The following is a 16,167-nucleotide window of genomic DNA, read 5'->3' on the forward strand; positions in this document are numbered from 1 at the left end:
CCTGGGTGACTCAGATGGTTGGGCATCTGCCTTCTCTCAGGTCATGATCTCAGGGTCGTGGAATCAAGTCCTGCATCGGGCTCCCTGCTCAGTGGGGGAACCTGCTTCTCCCTCTGCCTCTATCTCTTTGTCTCTCATGAATAAACAAATAAAATCTTTTATTTTTTTTTAAGATTTTATTTACTTATTTGACACAGAGAGACATCACAAGTAGGCAGAGAGGCAGGCAGAGAGAGAGGAGGAAGCAGGCTCCCCACTGAGCAGAGAGCCTATGTGGGGCTTGATCCCAGGACCCTGAGATCATGACCTAAGCCGAAGACAGAGGCTTAGCCCACTGAGCCACCCAGGTGCCCCAAATAAAATCTTTTAAAAAAAGAATACTCTCTAGGACACAAGAAGTGTTTGGTAATTTATTGATTAAATGAAAGATCAATTATTTAAATATCCTATTGCATAGTTGCTTTTTGCTTAAACGCATTGAAAAATGTACAACATTTACAAATGTTTCCCAATTGGATGCAATAAATACTTTAAGAAAAATGTATATTTGTAGAGGGATCATAAAACATTGGGTAACTTTTCTGTATAAATAGTGTAAGTTTCATCTACTATGGCTAGGTTAGGCCATTTGTCTAAGAGGGGTCTTCTGTGTTACTCTTTGAAAGGCTTCCTTTACTTCCTTGTTCCGCAAGGTATAGATAACAGGATTCAGAGCAGGTGTGACCACTGTGTACATGAGTGCAGTTGCTTTGTCTGTTTCTGGAGTGTGTGCAGTCTTTGGCTGAAGATAAGTGAATAAGGCAGTGCCATAGAACAGAGAAACAACGAGGATATGAGATGAACAAGTGGAAAAAGCTTTGCGTCTGCCAGTTGCTGAAGGGATTCTCATGATGGTTACAAGAATTCTCAAGTAGGAGCACAGGATGAGCAAACAGGGAGTCATAATGAAGAGCACGGAGACAGCAAACATCACAATCTCAATGTGGGACGTATCAACACAAGCCAGTTTCACTACAGGCATGATGTCACAAAAAAAGTGATGAATCTTTCCTGTTCCACAGAAGGGCAGACTGAAGATGCGGGTGATCTGGGCTGACTCCACCACCACCCCAGTGGTCCAAGATGCCACGGCCAATTTCAAACACACACGAGGGCCCATCAGCAGAGTATAATGCAGCGGATAACAAATAGCTACAAAGCGGTCATAAGCCATAGCTGCCAGCAGGCAGCATTCTGTCAGTCCCAAGATGGCAAATATGTACATCTGAGCTGCACAGCCCCCCACACTTATGGTCTTGGTCTCCACCAGCAGGTGCACTAGCATCTGAGGCACCACACTGGTAATGTAGCACATCTCCAGAAAAGACAGGTTAACCAAGAAGAAATACATGGGAGTGTGCAGGGAAGGGGTTACCCAGATCAGGGAGATGATGATGAGGTTTCCTCCCACAGTAAATGAGTAAATGACTAAGAACACAACAAAGAGCACAGGCTGTAACTCTGCTAGAGAAGAAAAAGCCATGAATGTGAATGTGGTACAGAAGGACTGATTTCTACTCATTGTTGGCTCAGAGCCAGATATCTGTGGAGACAACCGAGAGGACAGAAAATATTGAAGGGAATCCAGTCACCTAGCATGGTTTTCTATCAAACTTTAGCAAAGGAGTTTCCTATGATCAGTGGTCTTACATAGAACCTAGTCATTTGGGTTCCTTTTGCTAAATCTTTCTAAATAAATGTCCAAATAAAATGGAGGCAATATTTCTTCCTGATTTTGAGTTCTAGATCTTAGGGTATATTTACAGAAATTAAAAGAAAACAATGGCTTTAAGTTACATTATATATTTTTTATTTTTATCATACTGACATTCTAGTCTTATATACAGAGTGTTACATAAGTAATATAAGGTATTCTAATTGTAAGGAAGTTATATAAAACTGAAGTGTATATAGTAAAATATAATCATGCTATATTCAGGTTCTGAATTCTACACTTTTCTTAAAGCCACAGTTAAGGGTTTGGGATGGAGTGCACTCTAGCCATTTATCAATTCATTTTCATATATATTTTGACTCATTTAGATTTGAAAAGAATAAGTCAACAATTAGGCAGCTAAAATCCATGGAAACCAAAACTAACAGAATCTCCTTTCTACGACCTCTGTAATTTTACAGGACATTATGAGTAAGAGAACATACCTAGTCATAAGGTGAATTTTCATTTCCTTATTGGACTTCTAGACCTTCTACAATTGCAAATTGGTCATGGAATAGGCAATATTTTTATTCTGACTGAAGACCATAGGGATTTCATTCATTGCACAGCTTAATTAGATTTCTCTCAAGAGGGATTTCTTCAGAAATACAACAATGAGCATTCTATGTAAATTTGGTTTTCATTTTTCGAACATATTTTCCAGAGATTACATCACTTAAGTTTCAATGTGTAAAACAACAAGTTTCTGGTGGATTTCCATCAAACAATTGAAATAATTATTGGATTTATGAATATTTACTGCTGTAATCTTTAAGCTCCTCAAATGGACTGTGACTGTTAAGGTCTTTGTGATATCATAGGCATAGTGCAGGGCTCCAGAGAAGGTTCCATAAACACCACAGATGGTTTTCATTTTATTATTGGTGCTTAAATTAACAACACAAATAAACTGTCCTGATCAGGGCAATTCCAAATTTTCAATGAAACTAATTAAAATAACATGGGGAGCTGGAGAGGAGAAGGGAGTTGGGGGAAATTGGAGGGAGAGATGAGCCATGAGAGACTGTGGACTCTGAGAAACAATCTGAGGATTTTGAAGGGGAGGAGGGTGGGAGGTTAGGTGAGCCTGGTGGTGAGTATTATGGAGGGCACATATTGCATGGAGGACTGGGTGTGGTGCATAAACAATGAATTCTGGAACACTGAAAAGAAATTAAGAAAATAAATTTTTTTTTAAATGTGAAAATGTGTTTTCTTCCCTGTCCTCAAGAAGTGTAAAAACTTTTCATTATCAAGGATTCTCATTCTTCAAACCTAACACATTTTCTTCTTATTTTGTTTTTCCAGTTTTATGGAGATATAACTGACAAAATTATATATGTTTAAGTACACAATTTAACAATGACAATTACATATGTGTACGAATTGTGAAATAATTACTACAATTAGCATAATGAAAACACACATTGCCACACATTGTTATCATTTTGTGTGTGATAAAAATCCTTAGAGTATGCTGTCTTAGCAAAGTTCAAGTATACAGCAGTATTATTAACTATAGTTATCATCCTGTACATTAGACCCCCCAGGACTTATTACTCTTATAACTGAAACCTTGTACCCTTTGACCAACATCTCTTCATTTCTCTCACTACACCCCCCCTCAGCTCATTCTACTCTCTGTTTCTATGAGTTCAATTTTTTTAGACTCCACATAACTGAGTTAATACAGTATTTGTCCTTCTGTTTCTGGCTTATTTCACTTAGCATAATGCCTCCAGGTCCATTCATGTTGTCATAAATGCCAGGATCTCCTTTCTTTAATGGTTGAATAATATCCGTCTTTCACATTGGTCTTAGCAATGATTTTTTGGATATGACACTGAAAGCACAGGCAAGAAAAGCAAAATAAACAAGTTGGACTACATCAGATAAAAAAAGGTTCTGCACAGCAAAACAAAGACAGCTAAGAGCATGAACCAGACTGAAGCTATTTATGGGTAAATAGAAATTAAGAAATGAAAGAAACCAATGGCAGCAACATATTATGGAAGTTTGGCCATGAAAGGGAGTAGAAAGACAGGGTGATACCTGGAGAAAAACAGAGGGCAGCATAAGATTAGTCATTATTGTTATTCATTGTGTTTTTAAGGTAGAAAATCATGAGACTTTTTAAAATGTTGTGTAAAAGAACTACCTGAAATAAAGCTCTTCCTCTCTCATTTGGGAAATAAAGTGGTATAACCTTTATTTATATTTTTGAATTAAAGCATTAACTTAAAAAACTGTGAGCATCTCAGAGTGGAACAATTACAAAAAAAATTATCATACTAAGATCAGTACTTCTAGTACTTAAAATGTTTGATTTGAGATAAAGATTAACTCATTTATACTACAACAATATTAAGGTGAAGCAACATGTCAAGGAATGAAACTGAACCACTTTCTTATGCCATGCATGAAAATACATTTAAAGTGCATGAAAAACCTAAATGTGAGACATATGAAACCATCAAAATCTTAGAGGAGAACATAAGCAGCAATCTCTTTGATATCAGCTGTAGCAACTTTTTTTTTTTAAGATTTTATTCACCTGAGAGAGAAAGGGAGCACACACAGCGGGGAGGAATGGAGGGAAAGGAGCTCAATGTGGGGCTCGATCCCAGGACCCCAAGATCATAAGCAGAAGGCAGATGTTTAACCAACTGGGCCACCTAGGCATCCCCAGCTGTAACAACTTCTTACTTGACACATCTCCTGAGGCAAGGGGAACAAAATCAAAAAGCAAAAACTTCTGCACAGCACAGGAAACAATTAAAAAGCTAAAAGACAGCCTTCAGGGTGGGAGAATATATTTGCAAATGACAAAATGATGTATCTGATAAAGGGTTTGTATCCAAAATCTATAAGGAACTTACCAAACAACACCCAAAAAACAAATAATCCAATTAAGAGAGTCTCTGCTTTTATAATTTTCTTAAAGATTTTATTTATTTATTTACTTGACAGAGAGAGAGAGAGCAAGCACAAGCAGGGAGAGTGGAATAAGGACACGCAGGATCCCTGCTGAGCAGAGAGCCAATGCAGGACTCAATCCCAGGATCCCAAGATCATGACCTGAGCCGAAAGCAGTCGCTTAACCAACTGAGCCACCCATGCACCCCAAGATAATCTTTCAGTAATAATGTCAATGATGATGATAAATGGCCAATAATAGTAGCTAATATTTTGTGTTTATCATTTGCTAGATACATGCTTGAGAATTTATATCACCTCATTTAATTTTTATGACCACTCTCTGAAAGAATTAGTATTGGTATCTCCATTACAAACACCAGGAAGCTTAAAAACAGACTTCTTAAATAATTTCCAAGATATTATAGGTACAAAACTGTAGAGTTGGGTTTTGACGTCAGGCTGTCTCCCTTAATACCAACATATGTAATATTTTTCCTTTCCTTTAAATGCCCTATGCTCGCTCTTCTGTATAAATTACAGAAATAAAATGGTAGAAATAGATGTGTGAAATAGATGGTAGAAATTGTACAAATAAACATTGTGAGGTGAAAAGGAAATGAAAGAGAATGTACCACTCATTCTGGTTATTTTTTTAATCTTCAAAGAAATATCTGAATGACAAAACAAAACAAAACAACAACAACAACAAAACCTCTAAAAATTTAATGATGCTGAGAATGTGAAAAATAGGAATTCTTATAAATTTATAACCATTGCAGAATGGTTTGGTAGTTCCTTATAAGTTTAAACATACTTATGATCTTTTTACCCAGAAATCCCACTCTTAGATTCTCACCCAAGAACAATAAAAAAAATATGCAATATGCAAAAAGAAATGTACATGAATGCTTATTAAAGCTATAGTCATCACAGTCTAGCAAGTCCAATGCTCATTAACAAGCATATAAACAGATTTGGGTTTACACATATAATACCACTAAAAATAGAATGAACAACTGAGTCACTCACCCTCATGATGAACATTTAGTTGAATGAAAGCATACAGACACAAAATGCCACTCACTGTGTGATTCAATTCACTGGAACTTTTAGAGAACCAAACAAAAATCTATGGTGATAGAAATCAGAAACTGTTTGCCTTAGGGGGAGGGAAATTGACCATAAAAGTCATGAGGAAACTCTGTGGAAGAATTTAGTATTTTTTCTTTTGCGTGTATGTGTATAGTTATATAAAATTATTGAATTGAAAACCCGAGTTGTGATTATACTCTTTGTTAATTATCTATATCTATCAGATGTATATACATATACACAAACAAATCTTAGAGATGTGGGGCTTGTTTCCAGGATACCACAAGAAAGTGAATGTTGCAGTAATGTAAGTCAAATAAATTTTGGTTTGCCAGTGCCTATTGTCAGGTTTCTCGGTAACTAAATGGAAATGAGACCGCCAAGACAAGCGAGGGTCAGAGAACAGATCTTTATTGTGGGCACCCTCGAGCAAAGTTCCACAACTCAAAAGAGGGCAGTGAGTCAGGGAAGTCGTGGGCAAGACAAGGTGGCAGGGGTTTACATAAAGTTGAAAAGCAGAACTATTTCCTATTGGTCGGCTCATATGCAAAGGAAGGATTGTAATCCGACCAGTCAGAGTTATTTCCTCTATGCAAAGGAAGGATTGTAATCCGACCAGTCAGAGTTACTTCCTCTATGCAAAGGAAGGATTGTAATCCGACCAGTCAGAGTTACTTCCTTTTCTGGGGTTTGAGGGGTATTGGGTTCAGTTGGGGAAGTCCAAAAGGAGAGGTGTAGGGGCCTGCGTGGAGCTGTCAGCAGGTCATTGATCCATTGGCATCCCAAGAGGAGGTGATGACGGGAACCTCGGCCATTTTGGGGTATCCGCCATCTTGAAGAGTTTCCCTTCCTATCCAGCCCCAACATTCTGACCTTTTGTTTTATATAATGGTGTCGGGGGCATCGACTCTGCTCTGACTACTTCCTGCTGATGGTGGGGCATCGTTAGGGGTAATTGGAGGTGGGCAGGTGAGAGTAGGGCTGAAGTAAAAGTTGGCTGACAGATACCTGGGTGAGTTCTTGCAGGCATTCCTGTAAACATCAAAACATGCAAGGAGTGACAGAGATGAGAAGAAGGATTAGGCATAGGGGTCCTGCCAAAGGGAGTAACCACGTTACCCAAGTGTGGGGGTCTAAGCCCCAGAAAGATGTGCTCTGGTGTCTGGTCTGGATCTGGTCCCGGAGTTCTTTGACCTTGGAAGTAACTATACCTGACTGATTAACAAAGTAGCAGCATTGTTCATTTAAGTATAGACATGTTCCACCTTTTTCGGTGGTTAGGAGGTCAAGAGCCCTTTGATTTTGTAGGGCGACAGCTGCCAAGCTGGTGACCTGAGTCTGTAGGGCTGTGAGGGAATCAGCGATCCGCTCCATGTCATCGTTAAGAGCTTAGGAAAGTTTATAGTGAAAGTCCATGGAAGTCCCCAACCCCGCTGCTCCGGTTGCAACTCCCATAGTTATCCCAGTGCCTATCAAGAAGGGGAGAAAGGCAGCCCTTTTGGTTTGGTGCTGGGGGAATAGTATGGACTGGAGTTGAGGATCAGAATAGATGTTAGTTGAGGGGGATAGTAAGATAAATGTGCAGTCTAGGGAGTCATTGACAGTTAAGCAACGATAGGTACCCTGAGGGCATGAGAGGAATACACCTGAGGGAGTACAGTATGGGAGGGAGGAGTTAGTCATGTCGAAGGTGAGACAGTTGGAGGAGTTGATGATTGGTATTTTTCCTCCAGTAGGTCCAATGTGGACCGTCCGGTTGATGATCATGTTATTAGGGAGTGGCCAGCTGATTGGGAGAGGGATCCCTACGAAGTTAGAGAGTGTAGAGAACGGAAAACAGATCCAGCAGTTGCTGTCCTCACTGCCAGTGGCATTCCACATTAATTATAGCTGGCATTTAGGAGAGTTATTGTTAGTTGTTCAGTGGTGGGGATCTTTTTTATAATGTCAAGGGAAATACCCTTGTAGGTAAGCTGGGTTGAGGCTTGGAGCCGGTTATTTAATTGAATGACTTTTTGTCTGGTTACTTCCCGGGCCGCCTGGTCTTGGACTCCTCCCCCGTCAGTGAGACTGGCATGACCCAGATAGTTCCAGCAAACTTTACCAGTTTTGGGGTACTGGGTGCAAGGGGATCGACCAGTTTGAGAGAGTTCGGAGGTCCAAAAGGTTTTTCCTGGGGCGTGTTTCGAAGTACAGGTAGTTGGCGTTTTCCCCGAGTAACAGATAGCCGGCATATAGGTATAGGAGGAAAAGTAGGTAGTGGACCGGGAGGCTAGTTGAGGTAGATATTTTGAGTATCTGGATGTGCTCCTCATACATTCACATTCTATTGCTTGGATCGGGGGGCTTAGGAGGAATATGAGAAGGAGTCTTAGCCAGGCGGAGTTTGGTGGGTCCCACCATCTGGGAGGTCCATTCGTTACCTGTGGGTGCCCGCTTAAGGTTGTTGATGTGCACCCATGCGGTATGTCCCAGCAATTTTGCTGCGGTTGGGGTGGTGAGGATAACCGTGTGGGGCCCAGTCCATCAGGTCTGCAGGGAGCCTGGCCGCAGTTTTCTGAGAAGCACCTGGTCCCCTGGGGATAAGTCTCATGGGCAGGCTTCCTCAGAGGTATTGTCGTTCAGGGCTGGTATGACAGCATCGGCATGGGCTCTCAAGAGGGCCCGGAGGAGGGTAAGGTAAGGCAGATAGGATAAGAGAGGTGGAGGAATGGCCGGGAGGTTGTGGTCGATAAGGAAAGGCTGACTGTAAAGCAGCTCAAAGGGACTCAAACCTGATGGTCCTCGGGGGGATGCCCGGAGTCTGGTGAGAGCTAGAGGTAACAATGAGGGCCACGAAAGGTGAGTCTCCAGGGTATGTTTAGTGAGTTGAGCCTTAAGTAACCTGTTGGCCCTTTCCACCTTACCCAAAGACTGAGGGTGGTAGGGGATGTGCAGCTTCCAGGTAATGCTGAGGCTTTGGGCCACCTATTGGGTCATGCTGGAGATAAATGCTGGCCCGTTGTCCAACTGTAAGGTCTGGGGTAACACAAACCTCGGGATGATGTGCTCAATGAGGATTGTGGCCACCATGTCTGCAGTCTCTCTGGCTGCGGGTACGCCTCAATCCATCCTGTAAAAGTGTCAACCAAAGTCAGTAGATAATGAAAGGTTTTATGGCGGGGCATGTGAGTGAAGTCCAGCTGCCAGTCTTCCCCGGGCTGATGGCCTCGGAGTTGACGGTTAGGCCCCGGCCGGTGGATTCCTCCTTGTGCATTTAAGGCCGAGCAGGTTTTACAAGCCCTATGGACAGCCTCAATCACCTTAGGTAGGGATGGATAGTAAAACAGGGGCTGGAGGAATTGGTTCAGTGCCCTTGGGCCAATATGGAGAGATTGGTGGATATCAGTAATTAGGGTATGGGCCAGGTTCTCTGGGAGGGCAATTTTGCTCTGAATGTAAATCCATCCTTTATCTCCTGTTTTTCCACCCAGGGAGTGAAGTGCTTGGGTCTCTTTTTCTGAGTAGGATAGTTGGTGAGGAGTATTGAGAAAAAGGATGGGCAATATGGGGCTATTCAGAGCCATCTGCCTGGCCACTGAGTTGGCCTTGTTGTTTCCCATGGAGACCATATCGTTGGAGGCCTGGTGGCCCTTGCAATGAACGATTGCAACTTCAGTGGGCAGACTGAGGGCCTCGAGTAATTTAGCAATGAGTGGTCTATTGACTATGGGTGTTCCCTTTGAGGTCAGAAATCCCCGCTCTTGCCAGAGGACAGAGTGGATATGAGTAATGAGGTAGGCATATTTCAAGTCAGTGTAGATGGTGACTCATTGTCCTTTGGACAGATGTAATGCCCTAGTGAGGGCTATAAGTTCCACTTTTTGGGATGTGGTCCCCATCGGGAGGGGAGCTGCCTCAACAATTGATTCTGAGGTGACTACAGCATAAGCGGCATGCCTCTGACCGTCTGCAGCCAGGAGGGAACTGCCATCTACAAAGAGTATATGGTCAGGGTTGGAGAGTGGCTGATCGGAGAGTCCAGGATGGGGAGGGGTGAGATCCTCCATGAGCTGCGGGCAGGAGTGAGTGGGTTCGGAGGTAGGTGAGGGTGTAGGCAACAGAGTTGCCGGATTTAAGCGGGGAGAGGTAGCGAGGGTGATTTAGGGTTTTCGATGAATAGCAGATGGAAGAGTTGGAGACGAGAGGGGGTTAGGTGGGCCAGGGATCGGTGGCTAAGAAGATCCCCAAGTCGATGGGGGGAGTAAACCATGAGGGGTTGTCCCAAAGTCAATTTGAGAGCCTCCTTAGTCAAGGAGGCAGCAGCTGCCAGCGCCCTGAGGCAGGGCTGCCATCCGTGGGTGGTGCTGTCTAGCTGCTTAGATAGATAGGCTACAATCTGGTAAGTAGGTCCCACCGGTTGGGCCAAAAGGCCAGTAGCTGAACCCGACCGCTCATCAGTGTAAAGGTGGAATTGTTTCGAAGGGTCAGGCAAAGTTAGTACCAGCCCAGCGGTGAGACAGTCTCTTAGCTTGGAAAACAGGCAGCGGACCAAAGAGGGATCACTGAGGGGACCCTGGGGAGTGTCCTTTGCTGCTTGGTACAAGGGGCAGGCCAGGATGGAGAAGTTTGGAATCCAGTGCCTAAAGAAGCCAGCCAACCCGAGGAAGGAGAGTATCTCATCTGCCATCTGAGGGGGTTGGAGCTCTCGTAGGAGGCGGATGCGGTCCCCAGTGAGAGACTTAGAGGTGGGGGTCAAGTGGATGCCAGGTAAGTGACTGCGGGGGTGCAGAGCTGTGCCTTAGAGGGTGTGACCCAATACCCTTTGCTCCCTAGGAAGTTAAGTAGGGAGAAGGTGTCGTCCTGGGAGGTGATGCGGGAAGGGCTGCAGAGGAGGATGTCGTCTACATATTGTAGTAAGGTACTAGCCTTAAGGATGCATTGCTGTAAATCTGCAGCCAAGGCCTGACCAAAAATATGGGGGCTGTCCCGAAACCCCTGGGGTAGGACAGTCCAGGTCAACTGTCCAGAGGTATGTGTGTCTGGATCTTCCCAGGTGAAGGTGAAAAGAAAATAGGAATCAGGGTGTAGGGGGATAGTAAAAAAGGCATCCTTCAGGTCCAACACTGTAAAGTGAGTGGTGCTTGGAGGGATATGGGATAGCAAGGTATAAGGGTTAGGAACCACCGGATGGAGAGGGACTATTGCCTCATTGATGAGTCGGAGGTCCTGAACCAGTCGATAAGCCCCGGAGGGTTTACAGACTGGCAGGATGGGGGAGTTACAAGGAGAACTTATGGGAATCAGAAGTCCCTGACGATTCAGCGGTTCTATGATGGGCTTGAGACCATGGCGATGGGGGAAGGAGATAGGGAACTGGGGTCTAGAGGGGAACTTGGAACCATCCTTGAGTTGTATTTTGATGGGAGTGTGGTGGGAGGCCACTAAGGGTTCCGAGGTATCCCATACTTGGGGGTTCACGAGGGGTAATTGATCGGAGGCAGGAGTAGATGGAGTGGAGAGATATAGGATGAGAGGAGTTGAGGGTGAGGAGGGAGGAGAGGGAGACAACTGGATAGTTGCCCCTAGATTTTGTAGGATATCCCTACCCAGTAGTGGCACTGGGCATGAGGGAATCACCAGGAATGAGTAGGAGAAGGGGAACCCATCCAGGCTACAGATAAGGGGAGGGGTGACCCTAGGAGTTGAGGAGTTCCCATTGATCCCCATAACAGTGACCGGTGAGGGTCGAGTGTGTCCCGCATAGGAAGGTAGAACAGAGTAGGTAGCCCCCGTGTCCAGCAGAAAAGAGACGGACTTACCCGCTACCTGGAGCATGACCCTGGGCTCCTGGATGAGAGGGGTGGCTGAGTCTAGGCTCCGTCAGTCATCCTCCAACCCAAGCAGTTAGAAAGCTGGACTTACTGTCTCGGGTCTTCCCCCGTGTTGAGGCGCCAAGGATTCCCCGAGGCTAGGGCAGTCGGGTTTCCAATGGCCCATCAAATGGCAGAGAGGGCATGGTCGGGTTGGTGCCTTCAGGTTAGGGCATTGACGGGCCCAATGAACTTCAGCCCCGCATTTGAAGCAGGCCCCCGGTGGGGTGTGGTTGGTTTCCCCTTTTTGCTGGCTCCTGGAGCTGGCCGGCCGCAGGGCTGCAACCAGGGCTTGGGTTTGTAGTTGGACTTTCTGCTGTAGCCTGGCCTGCTGTTTAAGTTCAGCGGCTTCCTTGTGGGAGTTAAAGACTTTAAAGGCCATTCTCACTAGGTCTGAAATGGGGGTCGGTGGGCCCTCTTTGGCCTTTTTTAGCTTTTTTCAGATATCTGAGGCTGACTGGGAGATGAAATGTGTGGCTAGAACTGTCGACCCCACAGGGGAGGCTGGATCTACGCATGTGTATTGGGTTAATGCCTCAGTCAGCCGGTTAAGGAACATGGCTGGATTCTTGTCTGGGGCCTGTATGACTTCCCTAATCTTGTCGTAGTTGACAGCCTTGTTAGAGGCCGCTTGCATGCCGGCAATGAGGCATTGAACCATGCGGTCGCGGCGTCAACGACCATGCTGGCCATTTTGGTAGTCCCAGCCTGGTTCCACGGCTGGGACGGCCTGAGCCCTGACTGGCATCATAGCATCGGTCAGGTGAACCTGATCTGCATGTTCTCGGGCAGCAGCCTGGATGTGTCCCCTTTCCTCTGTGGTGAGGGTGGTGGTCTGGATGACATGTAAGTCATGCCAAGTTAGGTCATAGGCCTGGGCTAAATATTGGAACTCCTTGATGTAGCTGTCAGGATTGGCCGAAAAGGAACCTAAGGGTTTTTCTATTTGGGATAGGTCTTGTAGAGAAAAGGACGCATGGACTCAGACAACCCCTTCAGCCCCTGCAACCTCCCTCAAGGGGCAGACCAGGTCCGGGGAAGGGTTTTTAGATCTGGTACGGGTGGAGATAGGAGGGGAAGAAGGGAGGGGGCTGGAAGGTGGCTGAGGTTCTGGGGCTGGGAGGGGAGGAGTGGTAGGAGAGGGTGTGCTCGAGACTGTGCCTGGAGCTTCAGGGGTTGGAGAAGGAGTTGGGGGCATAGACTGTTGGGGAGCAGGTTGGTAGGGAGGAGGAGGAAGGTGTGGGACCCTTACAGGGGGCCTGGAGAGATTTTCGGGAGGCTCGGCGAGGGGAGATAGAGAGGTCGAGTTAGAGTCTTTAGAGGTGGAATGGGGAAGAGTTGGTGGGGGAGAGCGGACCAGGAGTACTTGAGAGGTTGAGCAGCTAGAGCAGAGTTCTGGTCTGGAGCGCAAGGTCCAGAAAGCCTGGACATAAGGCATCTCAGACCATTTGCCTTGGCATCTACAGAGATTATTAAGGTCCATAAGTATCTGATAATCAAAAGTGCCTTCAGGTGGCCATTGTGATTGGTTGTCCAGCCCATATTGAGGCCAAGCAACGGTACAGTAATGAATAAGGCATCGCCTTCATAGGTCCTGGTCTAACTCCAGAGTTCGGAGATTAGCCAGTAGGCATCCTAAAGGCATTTTGGGATCGAATTTGGACTGGGAGGATCCCATGGCCCCTTCCCTTATCAGCTCAAGACTTGGAGGAGGGTGTCCCCTCATCCGTGAATTGAGCTGCAGCTTAGGGAAATGGTTACCGTGGAGTGAGGACGTCTCCTTTACTCCCGGAACCACGGAGCCACCAGGTGGCGGAGGAAGGATTGCCCTGACTCAGCTGCAATTAGGACAGGGCGCCCCGGGGAAGGGTTGGAGACCAGGGAACACTCACCGCAAGGAGTCCTGTGACCCGAGTAGAGAAAGAGAGCGGAGTCCCAGTCCGACGAAGGAGGAGAGAGCCTCTGTGCCAGTGCAGGGGCTCGATCTCCTCCCGGGTTTCAGCACCAAATGTCAGGTTTCTCGGTAACTAAATGGAAATGAGACCGCCAAGACAAGCGAGGGTCAGAGAACAGATCTTTATTGTGGGCACCCTCGAGCAAAGTTCCACAACTCAAAAGAGGGCAGTGAGTCAGGGAAGTCGTGGGCAAGACAAGGTGGCAGGGGTTTACATAAAGTTGAAAAGCAGAACTATTTCCTATTGGTCGGCTCATATGCAAAGGAAGGATTGTAATCCGACCAGTCAGAGTTACTTCCTCTATGCAAAGGAAGGATTGTAATCCGACCAGTCAGAGTTACTTCCTCTATGCAAAGGAAGGATTGTAATCCGACCAGTCAGAGTTACTTCCTTTTCTGGGGTTTGAGGGGTATTGGGTTCAGTTGGGGAAGTCCAAAAGGAGAGGTGTAGGGGCCTGCGTGGAGCTGTCAGCAGGTCATTGATCCATTGGCGTCCCAAGAGGAGGTGATGACGGGAACCTCGGCCATTTTGGGGTATCCGCCATCTTGAAGAGTTTCCCTTCCTGTCTGACCCCAACACCTATAAAAGTAATGTTTATAGTATATTGTAGTCTATTAAGTGTACACTAATATTATGTCTAAGAAAATAATGTATGTACCTTAATTTAAAAAATACTCTATTTCTAAATATACTAACCATCATCCAAGCTTTCATCAAGTAGTAATCACTGATCCCAGATAATCACAATATAATAGCAATGAAAAAGTTTGAAATACTTTGAGAATGACCAAAATGTGACACAGAAACATAAAGGAGCAAATGCTGTTGGAAGAATGACACAGACAGACTCGCTCAATGCAGGATTGCCACAAAGCTTCAATTTGTTAAAAAAAAAAAAAAAATGCTGGGTCATCTAGTGGTGTAGTTGGTTAAGTACCTGACTCTTGATTTTGGCTCAGGTCATGATCTCAGAGTCATGGGATCAAGCCCTGCATCAGACTCCATGCTGGGTGTGGAGCCTGTTTAAGATTCTCTCTCCCCTTCTCCCCACTCCCCACTTACTTTTTCTCAATAAGTAAATAAATAAACAAAAATAAAAAAGGATGCAGTACCTGCAAAGTGCAATAAAGCAAAGCACAACGATTAAGGTATGTCTGTATATTCATATATCCATGGAGAGATACATAATGATAAAACAAAGCATCTAGCATTATACATGTACTATTTTCTGCAAATACCATCAATTTTTCCTTCACTCTAACCTTTTTATCTTTTTGGTGTTTTTTTTAACTTACTTTACTGCATCACACAGAAAAATATTCCAAGGTTTCACGTCAAGTCTTATGAATTACCTTAGTTTTTTTTTTTTTTTTTTTTAATGTGGATACACTTTACTAAATTAAGAAAGTTGCCATTTTAGTAAAGAGTCTCCAAAATAGCCCCCAGTAATCCCCATCTCCTGGTATTCAGGTATTTATTTAGTTCCTTCCTATCTTGCCTAAATGGCAATGGGTAATCTACAAGTTTGCAATAAAAAAGGGATTATGCATTAGTTTGAATGTAGTGATTATTTCTCAGTGTGTATGCATATCAAATCATCAAATTGTACCCCTTAAAAATGCAATTCTTAATTGTCAAATATACCTCTTTATTGTTCTTGTTAAATAATACAAAGATTGAATTAAAAAGAAGATATTGGGTCTCACATCCTGCTCTTTAGAATCACTGCTCTTGGAGAAGCCAGCTGGCATGTCATGAGAACTCAAAGCAGCCCTATGGAAAGATTTACAGGGCAAGTTGCCACTAGTCAGAACCAAGTAAACAGCAGTGTGTGTTACCTTTGGGAAGCTGATCAACCAGCTCCAGCTTAGCACCAGATGGCTGCAGTCTTATTAGCCCAAATCTTTTTTTCCAGCTTTACTGAGATATTAATTGACAAAGAACATTGTACAAGTTTAAGGAGTACAATGTGATGATTTGATACATGTATAGGTTGTGAAATGATTACCATATGAGACTTAGTTAACATAACATAACACCTCCATAGCCACACGTAATTACCATTTTTGTGTGCATGTGGTGGGAACACTTAAGACTTACTCTCTTAGCAACTTTCAAGTATATAATACAATATTGTTAACCATAGTCATCATTAGATATTCTTCTCATAACTAGAAGTTTATGACTTTGACCAACATCTTCCATTCCACCCCATCTGCTTTTGCCCCTGGCAACAACCATTCTACCTGTTTCCTGAGCTTAGCTTTTTTAGATCCCACATACAAATGAGAGCATATATTGAGTGCAGCCTAATTAATGGCTCTGAGCCAAAAGCTCCTGGCTAAAATGAATTCCGAAACCATGGAAATTTTGAGGTAATAAATGTTTATTACTGTTCTAAGTACTGAGATAATTTGTAACATAGTGATAGATAATAACAATAGATAATTATAATCAATAGATTGTTTTCTGAGAATAAAGAATGACTGTAAAATACAATCAAACTCTGTGTGTGCACCTAATAAAAAGATATCATGATTTCTTTCTTTTTTTAAATAGTTTGTTTATTTATTTGACACAGAGAGAGGGAGAT

The 16,167-nt window shown here is 44.1% G+C and overlaps 1 protein-coding gene across 1 annotated transcript; it reads right to left on the reverse strand.

Annotated features, from left to right (window-relative positions):
• Positions 1-619: 619 nt before the first annotated feature.
• LOC123946413 (olfactory receptor 10C1-like) lies at positions 620-7,141 on the reverse strand. Its single transcript, XM_046011831.1, has 2 exons — positions 6,887-7,141; positions 620-1,582 (listed from the first exon to the last, which is right to left on the reverse strand). Exons 1-2 carry the CDS (start codon positions 7,139-7,141, stop codon positions 620-622), a joined length of 1,218 nt encoding a protein of 405 aa, XP_045867787.1.
• Positions 7,142-16,167: the final 9,026 nt, after the last annotated feature.

Source organism: Meles meles, chromosome 7 (genome assembly GCF_922984935.1).
Source record: "Meles meles chromosome 7, mMelMel3.1 paternal haplotype, whole genome shotgun sequence".
NCBI lineage: Eukaryota > Metazoa > Chordata > Mammalia > Carnivora > Mustelidae > Meles > Meles meles.